Source organism: Mytilus californianus, unplaced genomic scaffold (genome assembly GCF_021869535.1).
Source record: "Mytilus californianus isolate M0D057914Y unplaced genomic scaffold, xbMytCali1.0.p SCAF_6, whole genome shotgun sequence".
Taxonomy (NCBI): Eukaryota; Metazoa; Mollusca; class Bivalvia; order Mytilida; family Mytilidae; genus Mytilus; species Mytilus californianus.
In genome coordinates this window covers 37,396,997-37,412,440 of record NW_026262712.1, presented here as the reverse complement: position 1 = coordinate 37,412,440, position 15,444 = coordinate 37,396,997, and the positions used below count along the sequence as shown (strand labels likewise).

General features: G+C 33.3%; 2 protein-coding genes across 2 annotated transcripts in view; one reads left to right on the top strand and one right to left on the bottom strand.

Annotated features, from left to right (window-relative positions):
• The window catches only part of LOC127705446 (tyrosine-protein kinase BAZ1B-like), a 50,478-nt gene extending 40,595 nt beyond the window's left edge, over positions 1-9,883 (top strand). The window contains exons 26-32 of the mRNA XM_052209764.1: positions 440-487; positions 1,652-1,785; positions 3,284-3,375; positions 4,162-4,811; positions 6,869-6,946; positions 8,173-8,316; positions 9,419-9,883. Of these exons, the coding sequence (XP_052065724.1) occupies positions 440-487; positions 1,652-1,785; positions 3,284-3,375; positions 4,162-4,811; positions 6,869-6,946; positions 8,173-8,316; positions 9,419-9,535 (1,263 nt within the window). The 3' untranslated portion in view covers positions 9,536-9,883. The remainder of the gene's footprint in view (positions 1-439; positions 488-1,651; positions 1,786-3,283; positions 3,376-4,161; positions 4,812-6,868; positions 6,947-8,172; positions 8,317-9,418) is intronic.
• Positions 1-15,444, bottom strand: part of LOC127705450 (uncharacterized) — a 351,867-nt gene that overhangs the window by 214,149 nt on the left and 122,274 nt on the right. The window lies entirely within an intron of this gene.

Sequence of the window (15,444 nt, the reverse complement as noted above, 5' to 3'; positions counted from 1 at the left end):
AAAATTACAAGACCGTAAAGATGCTGGGAAATTTAATTAAAAATAGCATTAATGTGATCCTTCATTTCTCCCTGAATTCTCCCTGTTGAGTCTTCACTTCTCCCTGTTTGGCTGCCAGGGAGAAGTCACTCCTCGCTAAATTTCTGAAGTGTGGTGACCCCTGCTGAGATAACAAATATGTTAGAGACTTTTAACCAGTTAATATAGTTTATGATCCATAATTTGGCAAGGCTGTTTCTGTAGTTTAAAATCTTGTGTTTTATATAATTCTCTGGACTCAGTCATAAAACTTTACTCAGTACTGAGTACAAAATTTGTTTTCAAAGCACAAAATCCAGTATTTTGATTGGTTCATTCCTGAGTCTGAGTACGATAATCATGCTTGAAATGTTTATGACTGCAAGGTCTGAATTCAATTCTATGTTTTTGTATATTTTAGCCTAAAGACCTGAGAAGGAAAGGGAAGGAAATGCCTGGAGATTCTGAGGTAAATTATTCATGATATTTTTGAAGATTTAGAAGTGCAGAAACCCATAACATGAATTTTTTTTTAATTAAAGAAAAATTGAGAAGAATATCACATTCTGTTGATTTGTATGACTCTTTATGGCGGCATAAATAGTTTGGCAAATTCCATGTAGATAATAACAAGAGCATTTAAAAGATTTAGATGCTAAAATCAAAATTGCTTACTCTGGTAAGGGTTGGTCCAGATTTAAAAATGCAAAGGGAGGATGGGAGACACTTAAATTTAAAAATTGTGGGTGATTGCTTTTTCTAGAGTTTTGGGATAAAAGTAAATTGAAAATTTAATATAATATGGGTAGTTAGGGTTTTAAAAAAGTCTGTCTCATTCTCCCATTTGTTTAGATTTGGTACATTTCTACAGATACGTTGATATTAAATATTGTCTAAGTACCAACTGATAAGGCAACACATTTGTATATAAGTCATATAACACTGTCAAATGGCAGTGAATTTGTTTCACACTGTAGTAATTTATATTGTTAATTTATCCATGTTAGCCCCAACAAAATCTGACATTGAATTGGATGGAGGAATTTGATTCAAAGCCTCTTTGGTAATAACTGTGGAACCAAAATGAATAGAAGGATTGGGCAAAGTATATCTTGTGTCATACCTTTTACCATTTGATTCGTAGAAAAATATACATGAACAATTTATTAATTTGCCTTTGGCGTTCATAGTAGCACAACTGAGATAATGTTTTGTTTCACTTATAATATCTACAAATTTACCATTCTAATGGTTACTTATCTTTTCATTAAGAATTGAATCCTCCTTTTATAATTTTATTGGGGTGTAAAAGCGTTAACCGAAGCACATTTTGCTCTTCATACTAAAAATGTGTGCATGATAAACGCTTTTACAACCCTATGAAATTATAAAAAGAAGCATTCAGTTCTTTTGATTACATTTTTATCCTGCAACCATGAAATTAAGAGTTATATCAAGCTTTTCTGTTGGTTTTGCTAGGAATTGTTTTAACATTGTCACGGATAGCATGTGCAGTCATAGCTGTTATATTTTATACGGTAATACAATTTGATATGGGAGTGCCTCATGATTGATGTCAACCAATCAAAATTACTTATTCTAATGAAACTTACATGTGATGTAATTATTGCAGGATGAAGAGGGCGACATTAAACATGAAAAAAATTGTATTGAATGTGGTGGTGATGAAGGACTAATATTCTGTTCTGAATGTCCATCAGCATATCATTTAGACTGTCATCATCCACCTCTCAGGAGAGAACCAAGGTATATATAATATCATTTAGACTGTCATCATCCACCTCTCAGGAGAGAACCAAGGTATATATAATATCATTTAGACTGTCATCATCCACCTCTCAGGAGAGAACCAAGGTATATATAACATATCATTTAGACTGTCATCATCCACCTCTCAGGAGAGAACCAAGGTAAATATAACATATCATTTAGACTGTCATCATCCACCTCTCAGGAGAGAACCAAGGTATATATAACATATCATTTAGACTGTCATCATCCACCTCTCAGGAGAGAACCAAGGTAAATATAACATATTTAGACTGTCATCATCCACCTCTCAGGAGAGAACCAAGGTAAATATAACATATCATTTAGACTGTCATCATCCACCTCTCAGGAGAGAACCAAGGTAAATATAACATATCATTTAGACTGTCATCATCCACCTCTCAGAAGAGAACCAAGGTATATATAACATATATGTCATTCATAATTTTATATCTTTTGAAGAGGGACCCCAGTAGTCCTGATCCCTTTAGCAGACTGCTTTCTTAACCTAATCTTGCTTCAAGTGGAAATAGTCTGAATGGGACATTGTATCAAGATATTCAATAAACATTCTTTGGTAACAGCTATTCAATTAAAATAGATGTGTGAGGGTAGGAACGGAAATCCAAAATCCGCCCACAACATACATACTTAGTGTTTTTTGCATGTAACAAATGGTCATACAAGCAGAAGTGATCAACAACCAATTTTGTACAAATAAAAGAGGAGGGATAATTCTTTGGCCCCTGATATTGTAAAAATATTATAACTACTGTCGATTTATTATTATTTGTGTGATTTTCTTGGATTTAGTGGGTAAAGGTGAACTGTAAATTCAAATATTCCACAAAGTACAAGTTATCTATAGGTTTGTATGCGGGTAGTAATCCCCTTTACTGTCAGTTGTCAAATGATAATTTTCGGCTACCGCTAGTGTCAAATTGTTTAAATTTTATAATGATTTGTCAAAGGTCTCAAATAATTATCTTTAACTTTATTTTTGAAAAGAATTTAACGTGATTTGTCAAAATCAGTCAATTTTTTATCATCATGCACCAAAAATTACCGTTAACGTCATTTGGCAAGATTTTTACTGTTATTCATCATTAAGGTACTGCCATTACGACCCTCTTATATGCAGACCATGGCAAAACCACAAAATCAAATATCAATGAAAAAAAATATTCTTTTCTCAAATGAACGAAAATTGTTTCCCACAAAAATAAATAAATCCACAGCACTCACGACTTTCAAAATTATGTTTATTTTATTGATAAATGAACAAGCAGATATAATCTGGACAATTTGGGGCAGAAAGGTCACCTGTGCTGTTGGTATGACAGGATTTGACCCTAATTTTGCGGCTCACTGAACATGGGAATTAAATAGGGTAAGCAAGGCATGGTGCTGATAGACAATTATTCTTGTTGGGTCTGTTTGATGACATCACAATATAATATTTCTTTTTTTTCAGAGGCAATTGGTCATGTAATGACTGTAAAGTTGGTATTAAAAGATCTTCTAGATGGCGCTCCCAGAAAAGAAATGCTCTCATAAACAAAAGAGGTAAGAGTATGCATTGAATATATTTAAACATACATGTACTGCAGCCCCTGCTGTGCGTCATAGCAACCACAGAAAGAGAATTTTAATAAGACGAAGTCTACACTTTGCCTACATGTATATCTTTTTAGATATGTTTTTGAATTATTAACATTCAATGTAATTTCTTAATCAGGCAATCTTGAGCACATTAATTTTGTATTTGACATTGGTCGTCAATGGCGAAAGCAACCATCTGTAACTTTACCTGCTGTGTTCTGAAAGACCTTTGGGAGAAAAGGTTCATCAAAATTCTGTTGTCATCTATGAAAGAATATATTTGGTCTGTAGCTTAATTAGGTTGTGTTGTAGCTTTTAAACAATTTTCACCATTGCCATGCAGGCACTTCCTGTTTGCTGGTAGTTCGAAACTTTATAAAACTAATTGTACACAGAAAAAATTTCTTTGTAAAAAAATATTCAGAAATAATTCTCAGAAGACTTAGTGATATGTAACTGTATATAGTAAATTCAGTAATTTAAAATGTAAACATATTCCAAGAATCATGAATTAAACAAAAAATGACAGCTAGAGGTTACCATACTGTCTTCAACAATGGTTTAATAGGTGCTATATACTATGGCAAGTTCTAATTTGCCAAAAGTCTTGTCAAGCTGTGCAAGAAAAATCAGATCAGTTTATTAAATGGTGATGAATTTTCAACTAAAATTAAATGTATGAGAGTAAAATTTGAGTGTTATTTATAATTTAAAAAGCTATTGTATCATTGTTATTATTAATAACTACAGCTGCACCTAAAAGAAAAAATTACAAAGAGTGGTCAACAGAAAATTCAGATGAGGAGTCAGAAGAAGAGGCTCCCAAAAGTGGGAGACGTGGCCGTGTTTCAAAACAAAATAAAGACACCTCCGATTCAGAAGAAGAAGCTCCAAGTAGAGGCAGACGTGGACGTGCAGCAAGACGGAAACAAGACAGTTCTGACACTGAAGAGGAGGCACCCTCTAGAGGGAGACGTGGACGACCAGCAAGAAGGAAGCAAGAGGACTCTGAAGAATCGGAAGAAGAAAGTGATGAGCCTCGTCCTAGTGGAAGGAAAGGCCGTATTTCTAGAAAACGCAGAGAAGATTCAGATGAATCTGAAGCTGAAACAAAGTCGTCTACACGGAGGTCAGATAGGGCTAGAAAAACTTATAAAGAGGACTCTGAATCTGATAGTGAATCAGAGGAAACCTCATCTCGAAAAAGAAAAAGAGGGAGGCCATCAAAGGGTAAAACAGAGGACTCTGATACGGAGGAAGATCAACCACCAACAAAGGCTGCTAGGAAGCCAAGACAACAAAGCTCATCAAGGTCAAAGAAAGGGCATACCTCTGCAAAAAATAGTCCAGTAATAGAAGAAAAGAAAGCTACATCCAGAAGAGCACCATCTGATTTATCTGTAAGTCTTTGCTATCAATGACTTGTTGTTCCGTATGTACAAAAAATCACTAGGCCTAAGCTTATGAATACTGTGGATTCATTTATTTTCGTTGGTACCAATATTTGTGGATTAAGGAAAACTTGCATGTTCGTGGGTATTTAAATTCGTGGTTTCGCCGAAGTCTGCATACAAGCCTATAGGAAATTTGTCATTCGTTGAACATTTAATTTCGTAGTTCACCTGTACCAATGAAATCCACGAAAAATGGTATCCCACGAATAATAATGAATCCACAGATTTGGCTAGACATATAGAAGTATGTAGAAGTATTTTCTTGAAATGAGCTTTATATAGCTGGTCAGTGCAAAGTTTATGTCTCAAACTATTCTCCAGTCTATTAAGTTGCATTCTATGTTTCATAATTTGTTGTATGTATTTGTTGATATGGATATTAGATTTTCCATTGTATTTGATCCAGTTCAAAGTAGGTTGATTGCGCCATGAAATTAATTTGATGAAGTTTGAGTGGACGTATTTTCTAGAAAATTCTTGTATTTTTATTAGATTGTAAGATCTGAGGAAGTTTTTTGGGAGGGTATGTTGTATAAATATCATGTATTCTAAAACTGCATCCTGTTAGTGTTTTGATACTTTGTGGCAGGGTGTTAAAATACCCATATCAACGGATATGAACGTAGATAACTTATATTGGTATTTTGTTCAAGAACCACATAAATATGTGCTACATTTATTTTATGCCAGATTTTCATTTCAAACTTTGGATGTATTCAATTATTAATAAAGATGAGCAGTTAAATGGAAGATGACATTTTTTATGCCCCACCTACGATAGTAATAGGGGCATTATGTTTTCTGGTCTGTGCGTCCGTTCGTTCATCCGTCCGTCTGTCTCGCTTCAGGTTCAAGTTTTTGGACAAGGTAGTTTTTGATGAAGTTGAAGTCCAATCAACTTGAAACTTAGTACACATGTTCCCTATGATATGATCTTTCTATTCATGCCAAATTAGAGTTTTGACCCCAATTTCACAGTCCACTGAACATAGAAAATGATAGTGCTAGTGGGGCATCCGTGTACTATGGACACTTTCTTGTTTTTCATTGATGTAGGGAGGTGTTTTTTGTAAATTCCTTCACTATATGGTTCTTTCAAGTTTTAACTGTATCTAAATAATTATGATGGTCAGTGGTTATTATACCCACTTCTAGATATTCCCGCTCAAGGAGTTGGGGCTATATTGCATTCCCCATGTTTGTCCGTCCGTCAATCAAATACTTTCATCACAATTTTCTCAGGTACTTCTGAACAAATAACTTCTCATTTTTTCAGCAGCTTGACAGTATTAAGTTGTTTTGTGAGTACCTTTCTGATTAGTCAGACACCCTTGGCCTGTTTACTGATGACCTTGTAGTTTTCAATATGTTGAATGAACTCAATATTTTTGTCGAAGATCTCATCACTCCGACTGAACAGAATGATTTCATATTTGGCCAGCATCTGGAGAGAGTTGAGATGTAACTCGCTTTTTGGATTTGTTAGACACCAACTTCCTGTTTTCCAATACTTTGAATAACAAGTAGGGGTATGTGCTCAGCAGGACAACGTATGCAACTTCCTGTTTAACTTTAACCCCACACACAGAGGGTGAAATAGTGAATGATGTACTGCAATTACAATTTCTTTTCGTCATTAACTGTCGTTTAATGTTACTTAATTTCTGTCTTTAGAAATAATTTGATATTTGTTTGGAACTATTAATGTTGAGTTGTAACCTGTAAGTAATATCACATCTGGTGGACAGTCACTTCCTGTTTTACGACACTGTGAAATTTTATAATACCCATTGCATGGAACTTTTCGTCAATGAAGCGCATATAATTTTCACAGCATCTCATGTAACTTCATGATGTTAGCTTAACTTTCTTCTGTTATTTTTTTAACAAAAGAAACATAGATGAAATATATATGTAGATGGGTCATACCATAAATAAAAACCATTAATTTGAATCTAGACATTTGAGGGTCAATATTTACATGCAGTTTATTTTCCTTTCAGATATGTGAACAGATCGTAGCTAATTTAATGAAACACAAGTCCTGTTGGCCATTCCTAAATCCAGTAAATAAAAAGGAGGTTTGTAATATAAATGCTCTATATGTCTTATGGCTTTTTGTGTTGTTGGGTTTGCTGTCTTCAGACATGTACCCAGTCTTGTTAATGATGTTTCCCAGGAGGATCCGTAACTTTTTTAGAAACACTTAAAAGTTTACTTAAGCAAAATGATGATTATCATATTGATTATTTGATGCTAGATTCAGCACCCTTGGCTATATCATGGAGGAAGCTGTAATACCTAGAAAGAACCTTGACCTTATCAAATATCACCTTCCTCACTACAAGTGAAAGAGACTCAGTGGCTAAATGTGTTAAGTAGTGTATCTACAGTGATTACTAGCCTGTCAAGATGAGGTTGTGAGTTTGAACATAGCTATTATACAATTTATTGACTTTTGATGAGGTTGATACATATAGATTCTACCACTGCATCGAGTGTGATACGATATTTATCCACTCGAGACAGTTAAATTTTCAAATTTAAAACGCGAGGCTCGCCGAGCGTTTTAAATATTTTAAATTTAACTGTCGAGAGTGGATAAATATCGTATTACACGAGGTTTGGTGGTGGAATCTGTTTCTCTAATGATTTTCAAACAATACGCAGGCAAATTCATTCCTTCTTTTCGAATGATCTGCAAAAAGATGTGTTCTTTCTATGTGACGTCATCAGGCATGGTCGCCTTTTTTCATGCCGTCACAATAGGAAATTCAGAGGAAAGCAAGAAAATTCGACGTCATAATCGGATTTTAACCAATGAAGAACTGAGATCAAACGAACCACACGTTGATTAAATTTTTTTTTATACAATGGGTGCAGAAAGGGATAAATTGATGAAGAATTAGAGAAAATGATTTATCAACCCAAGAGATATGATATTCATTGAGGTCAATGGTTCCAAATCTTACATGTACTCCAGCTTCTTGCACCAATAAAACTGGCCTCGTACAATAGCTGAAAGGAAAGTGTCTTTGACAAACCAAAAGTATTGCAACTTGACCATTTGAGTGTTTTACCCACGTTTCACATCTATAAAAACATTTATCAACTTTGTGCTTTATAGGTGCCAGACAAGTATGAGATTATAAAACACCCACTTGATTTCCAAATAGTGAAGGACAGATTATAGTGTCTAGTCTATGGCTCAAAACATCATTTCATAATGTATTGTTTTAAAATAAAATATTGCAATCAAGAACAAGTTTATTTGAAAACCATTCATAATCAACTTTGTGCTTTATAGGTGCCAGACTATTATGAGATTATAAAACACCCACTTGATTTCCAAATAGTAAAGGACAGATTACAGTGCCTTGTCTATGGCTCTGTAGAGGAATGTTTAGAAGACGTTAAAGTTGTTTTTAATAATTGTGAAACTTATAATCCGGTAAGTATATAATATTTCTTAAGAATTTTGTTTTATTTACTTAGTCCTCTTCCTTTTTATCTCCAACATTGATATATAAAGGGTTCATCTTTAAAAAAAAAAGTGGACCACACAAAATCTGTTTTGAAAGTGCATATTCTTTCAACATTACATATGACAAAAAATAGGTACATGATGAAAATCTGTTCATCAGGAGCATATATTCTTTCAACATTACACATGAACAAACATGTGCATATGGACATGATGGAAAACATATTCTTCAAAATTACACAGTTACATGTACATGATAAAAGGCATATTCTTTCAACATTACACATGACAAAACACAGGGACATAATAAACTGTACTTGGAACACAATATCAAAGAATTCTTACAGAAAGCAAGCTTAAAGTTTGGAATTCGGTGACACATTGAGAAATGACAACTCTAAATTAAGAAATCCTGTAAGATTGATTGGGGATTTATGTCAAGTTGCAAATATTACATGTATATTAAAGACAGAAACAGGAAAGTGAGATATGAACATACCCTTCATTGTGCTAGAGCAACTTTTCAGAAGTGAAGACTGGGTGAATATACCAAAATTAAGAACTCGAATTCAGATATCTGATACCTAAATGTATATGCAGATTTTCCTGAAATCGCAATGATAAATCTCACATTTTCATATCTTTTTCAAAAATTTCAAAGATTAAGGTGGTACATAACACTACAGGGAGATAACTCTGTAAAAATCAGCTGAATGTTTTAATCACGTTCTATTGTTAAGGAAATATTAAGCTTCTCAATGATCAAAATTAGTGTTTGTCAAACTGCTATGTATCCAATGAAATTTTTCCAATAAAGTGTGTGGTTCAAGTTTTTTGAAATTTTTATATTTTTGTCAAAGGGTCAAAGTAAATATTTTGTCAAAATTTTAGGAAAATTAAACGAGCCAAATTACTTTTGGTCAAGGCGTTTGGTAACACCTTAATGCCTGCAATGATTTATGAATTTGCTGTATTATATTTGACTTATCTCAATTTTCACTGAAATGTCCCTTGTGCAAAAGCAATATCATAATATCGACATTAACAATGAGTGTATATATTTCTACAGGAGGGCAGCGAGATACTAGAATGTATGAGGGAGGTAGAGGAATATTTCCGTGGACAGGTGGAAAAATATTTACCGCAAGTGCTGTACTATCGGAAAACTCTTACGAATGGACATTGATGAATTTTATTTTGTATTGGAATCCACCATTTTTTTTTAAACAGAAACTATAAAGGTTTATGTACTATGGATATTTAACATGTATGAAGTGTGTAAAGCTGTGATCCATGGCAAAAAGACCAGAAGTAGTGTCAGACTGACAATAAAATCATTTGCACATACGGTCAGTCGATTTAACAAACCTTGATTAATTGACATTCAAGTTAAAGGACAACTTAGCTTTAATTTGAGTTGTTTTTACAATAAACTTTTCACCAAAGTATAAGCAGTTGTAACTATTTCTATCAAACACCTTCATAATTGTTCAAAACCTTGTTCATCATTGTATGCTTGGTCAATGACATTTTTTTTAAAAAAGACCAAATTCTGGTAAAACGATATGTATAATAATGGACCCAGACTAGGTAAAGAGAAAATATTTTCTGACTTGTGGCCCAAATAAAAATTCATGACCAAGCAACCCTATAAATTTTGGGCGAGGACTAGAAACTAAAAAAAATAAATTTTTTGCTGAAAGGACAAAAAAAAATTGCATGAAGTCACCGGAATTGTAAGATTTATGTTCTTTAATTAGACAAAAAGTTTTTAAAAAACAGATTACATCTTTTGCTTGGATTGTTAACTATTTTGTGGCTTATATGTGACAAATATCATAAAAACATGTTGATGACTTACGCAAGAGTTATCTCCTTAAAATTAATCCCAAAGCCATGATTAAGAGCAATTTATTTAATGTTTTAACATTTTTCTTAGTTCACCTAGACCAATTTCATTTGAAGAGTTTAATAGATATATCCCTATACTCTATTTCAATAGTTTAGTCATATACATTTTGTTGATTTTATGGGTCATGTTTTCATAGTTGTTGTAAAATATTGTATTTTTCAGTTGTATGTATTGTTTTTAGTGATATGTAAATATTGTACAATCATGTGACTTTGATTTTTTTATGATATCATGTGACTGTTTTATGATGATATGTAATTGTATGATTTGAATTACAATTGATTGAAGTTTGCTATTTATTTTTTATTTGATTTTGTGTGCTATTAATTTAGTATGAAAATTTTAATTTTAGAAGGATCCTATCAGTGCTTTAAATTTTTATGAAATTTTGTCATGTTGAGCATGATTTGGGTAGTTGTTAATTTGTTCACCTATTATAAGATAATCAATTCTAATGTATGAAATGCTCAAATCTTTGAAAAGGTTAAGAGTTGTCTCTTTGATCCCAAAATTGTTTTAAATTTCCAAGAATTTTCGATAAATCTATTATTTTATGATTTTATGAATTTTAATGCATGTTTAATTAAATAAACTGTCTTTTGTGGTAGACTATCTCACAAAAAAAATAATTTTATTTTAATTTTTTAAGTGTTATATAAAATAAAAATAGAAATGATCGGTGAATACAAATTAAATTGAAAATATGTATTAATATATAAATATGATATCATCTATTTAAAGTAAAAGAAAAAACAAGATAACGGAGGATTGAGATGTTTTTTTTTTTTTGGGGGGGGGGGGGGGGGGGTCCTTAGTACTAAAAATAGAATATTTATTATCACCACGATAACTCTATGAATCAGAGATAACATGACTAAAGGTTTGCTCTTTGTGATTGATTATTTCCTAACCTAATGCATTATGGGTAATGGTTCCAGAAAATGTTGCGTTTTGTTTAGAAAAGTCTGAAACAATGGATGCTCAGTCTGAGGCATAAAAGTACTTTCATTTGATTTGAAATGTAAATGTAGTAAAATTTGTCTAAAGTGAAACTCTTCAGGTATAAAGTTCAGTGAGGTCAAGAAATGCTAAGGACTGTTCCATAATTAAAAGGGGAGGCAGTTTAATTAAAAGTTTGATGGGTGGTTGTATTTCTGACAATAGCTTTAAGAATTGTGTAGAAATAAATTTATGGATATTTTGTGGGTGTGTGGGTTCACAAATTATGCAACACCCTGTAATAATAGCAATTATTCATTGTATGCCCCTGTACAAAAGTTCAATTTAGACTTTCATGACTTTGACCAGCTTCAATTACTGAAAAATGTACTTATTCTGTTCATAATTCTGTTCATAATAGGCAGGTTTCAAAATTTATATGAAGGGGTTTCCTAATGACAAATTCACTGTTACATTTTTTAATTCAAACTATGTGACCGATCATTTCAAAATATGGAATATTTCCAAAGTAATAATTTTTACAATACAATATGACTAGGTAAATTTATAATTGTCTATTGATTTAACTTAATATTATATTAGCATTCTGATTGGATTATCAAAATCTTATCTATATTTCGAATGATTTTTGCAAATCTGATCAATGTTTTAATTGATTTAAAAAATCTAACATGTATTCTGATTGCTTAAATGTAATTCTGAACTGTATTCTGATTGGTTAAATCAAATTCTGAACTATATTCTGATTAGTTAAATCAAATTCTGAACTGTATTCTGATTGGTTAATCTAATTGTTATCAGAATTCTGATTGGTTTATTGACTGTTGTTGTCAGCTTCATTATGAAGTTAATCATATGTTCATTTATATGATGTAGTTATGGTAAATAAAAGACATAGTCTGTTGTCTGTCATGTTCATGTAATAAAATAGATGACATCATTTCTGTTTTTTATCATGTCAAAGACGGGACATATTGTGGTATACCAATGTCCATCAACACTTTGTATGATAACTCAAATTTGCTTTAACCGATTCTCATGTAATTTTAACTCAACATTAGTATTGCTGAACAAAGCTCCCTTTCGATTTTGAAAATTTCTTGTTTTGTTGTTCGAGAGTTATGGGACTTTAACCATTAACCAAAAAACTCTCATCACTACAAGTTTTAAGAAGGCCCTGGTTCAAGCATAATTCTTTGCTTTATGTCCATCACACTACATATGTGAGGGTCTGGATGGGTTTACAGAATAGAGAAAAATAGGTAAAAAAAATAAAAAGAATAATGGGGCACTAAAATATGAAGAATAGAGAATAATGGGCAAAATTTATAGATTAGAGTAAAAATGGTTTAAAAAATACACAATTGAAGGACCCCCATCCAGACCCTCATATGTGCATTTGAGAATATTGCTACAGGGAAAATGCTCCACACAATTTGTTAAAAGATATCTTGTATAAATATGAGTGATATAATTGCCAATGAACAAACTATACCAACATGGATGTAAACATCTACAGGCTACAGAATGGCCTTTAACAATGAGTAAAACACATGTTCTATAGAAGGCCCCTGGATGATTAAATGTGAAAAAAATTCAATAAATAAAAATTAATGGCTTGAATGAACCAATAACATTAACAGAAAAACAATCATGCATATGATGTGCTGTTACACCATTGTACCTGGTTAGGGGAGGGTTGTGCATTAACAAACTTGTTTAACCCCGCCAAATTCTTTGAGTGCCAGTCAGGAACCTGTAATTCAGTGGATGATGTTGTTTGGTTTGTTTTTGTTTTTTATAGCAGTTAAGCTGCCTTATGCGAGCACCCTAGATTTGTTTTCAACCCAATAAATGCTGAAATGCGTGCCATTGTTATTATCTAGCTGGCTATTATGTTATTTATAACTAATTGGACATTTTTTTAATACTTTTATTTCTGGAATACAAAAAATATGACCAGAAAAACCTTAAATGATCGTCGAACTACCCAAAACTTTTGAAGTTGCACATAGGAAGTAGTGCTCAATAGAAATCAGTACGTAGTTTATTATCCCCTGTGCTTTTGGCTACAATGTCAAAGAATAATTGTATGAAATATTTCATCGCCGAAAATCGGTAATTACAAGTCATTTATATTTCCCAAATGGCAAAATGCGCAGGAATATTGTTCATGTACAACATATCTCTATAATAGAGGAAATAAAGTTATATAAGTGGGCGGTAATTTTTAACTTATCTTGCTAAATAAGGTTGTTGTTATTTTATGAATGAAACGAGGTCATGAAACAGATGCGGAAATCGACGTTGATGGGATGTTTTAAGTAATGTGGCCAACTCGTCTCCGAGTCTAGTCAGACAGAATCCACTCAAACCGTCTAAGAAGACAACTTTGACCGTTTGTCAGATTTACTTAGGGTTTCATAAAATATTAGACTAACACGTCTAGCGGAGCCATTAATCTTTTGTTTGTGCATTGGGGTCTATTTAGGGGTATTTGGAGGGGCCTGAAGAAAGGAGGGGTTTACTATAGAACCCTATGGGATTTTATTAAGTCTCCCAAACGAAGTTTGGGAAGACTTATTGTTTTTGCTCAGTTATTATTATTATGTCACCCGATCGACAATGTCGGGTGACATATTGCTTTTCCTCCGTTTCTTTTTATTATTATTTTTCTTCCACCTATTTTGTCCGAAGCGTTTCTGGGAGTTTAGTGGACCAATCCTATTGAATGGTTAACATAATGAGGTCCACCATCTAAAGTTGTGCAGGACATCTTCGGAATTTTTAAAATGGCCACCGCTACCATGGAAACAGCACAAATGCGAAAAATAGGAAAGTGTTCCAAACTTAATGAAACTTTACAGAAATGATAATTGGCAGATGTGAATGTGTGATTTGACTTTGGAATTTCCAAAATGGCCACTGTTGCCATGGAAACCAGAGACAAAGTTTTAACATTGGACCCTACGGGAAAATTCTTTAAGTAGCATTTACTCACTTAACATGGTAGGTAAAATACCGTGATTCTTTCAGGGAATGTTCCCTGTCATGTGCCAATATGGCATCCATCTTTGAAATTTTGGAAACGATCACTGTTGCCATGGAAACTGCACAAATTCAAAAATGTCTAAAAATTTCAGAATGCTCCAAATTTACTGAAACTTGATATAAACGTTAACTGGCAAGTAAAGATGAGACTTTTGACATTGGAATTTCCAAAATGGCTCCTGTTGCCATGGAAACAGAAAAAATGTCAAAAATTTCAAAATGCTCTAAATGTTCTGAAAATTTATAGAAAGATGTATAGCAATATATTTATGTGCATGCACTGTTTTAAATGTTTCGAAATGGCTGCCGCTTAGTGGCAATTGCGGGCAGGGTGACATCCGCTATTGCTTGCAATGGCAAATCTAGTTATTATTCTTCTTCTTCTTCCTCTTCCTCTTCCTCTTCCGCCGCTTTTAAATTTGAACTTGTCCGCACCCGTTCTCCAAAACCGCTTGTCAGATTAACTTTGGGTTTCATAATATGTTAGACTAACATGTCTAGTGGTGAAATGGGGTTTATAAAGGGGTACTTTGAGGGGCAAAAAGAAAAGAGGGTTTTACTATAGAACCCTATGGGATTTTATTTTTTTTAATTTTCAAATGATTATAAATTTTGGAAACCGTTTGTGATAGACACAATCTTTTTAATTGAAAATGTTCTAAATGATAAAACCCATTAAATGAAATACAGGGTTAGTCCCCAGGGGTCACCCCCACCCCCTGCCATTTAAGAAAGTTCTAATACTTTGTAAGTGGTCAAGATCCCCACCCCTAAACCATATATATTCTGGTTTGTCATGCTAAGATGGTTTGAATGATATACAGGGTAAGTCCCCAAGGGTCATCCCGACCCCCTGCCATTTGAGAAAGTTCTAATATCTTGTAAATGGTCGAGATCCCCACCCCTAAACCATATATATTCTGGTTTGTCATGATAAAGCACATGAAATGAAATACAGGGTTAGTGTCCAGGGGTCACCCCCACCCCCTGCCATTTAAGAAAGTTCTAATACTTTGTAAGTGGTCAAGATCCCCACCCCTAAACCATATATATTCTGGTTTGTCATGCTAAGATGGTTTGAATTATATACAGGGTAAGTCCCCAGGGGTCATCCCGACCCCCTGCCATTTGAGAAAGTTCTAATATCTTCTAAATGGTTGAGATTCCCACCC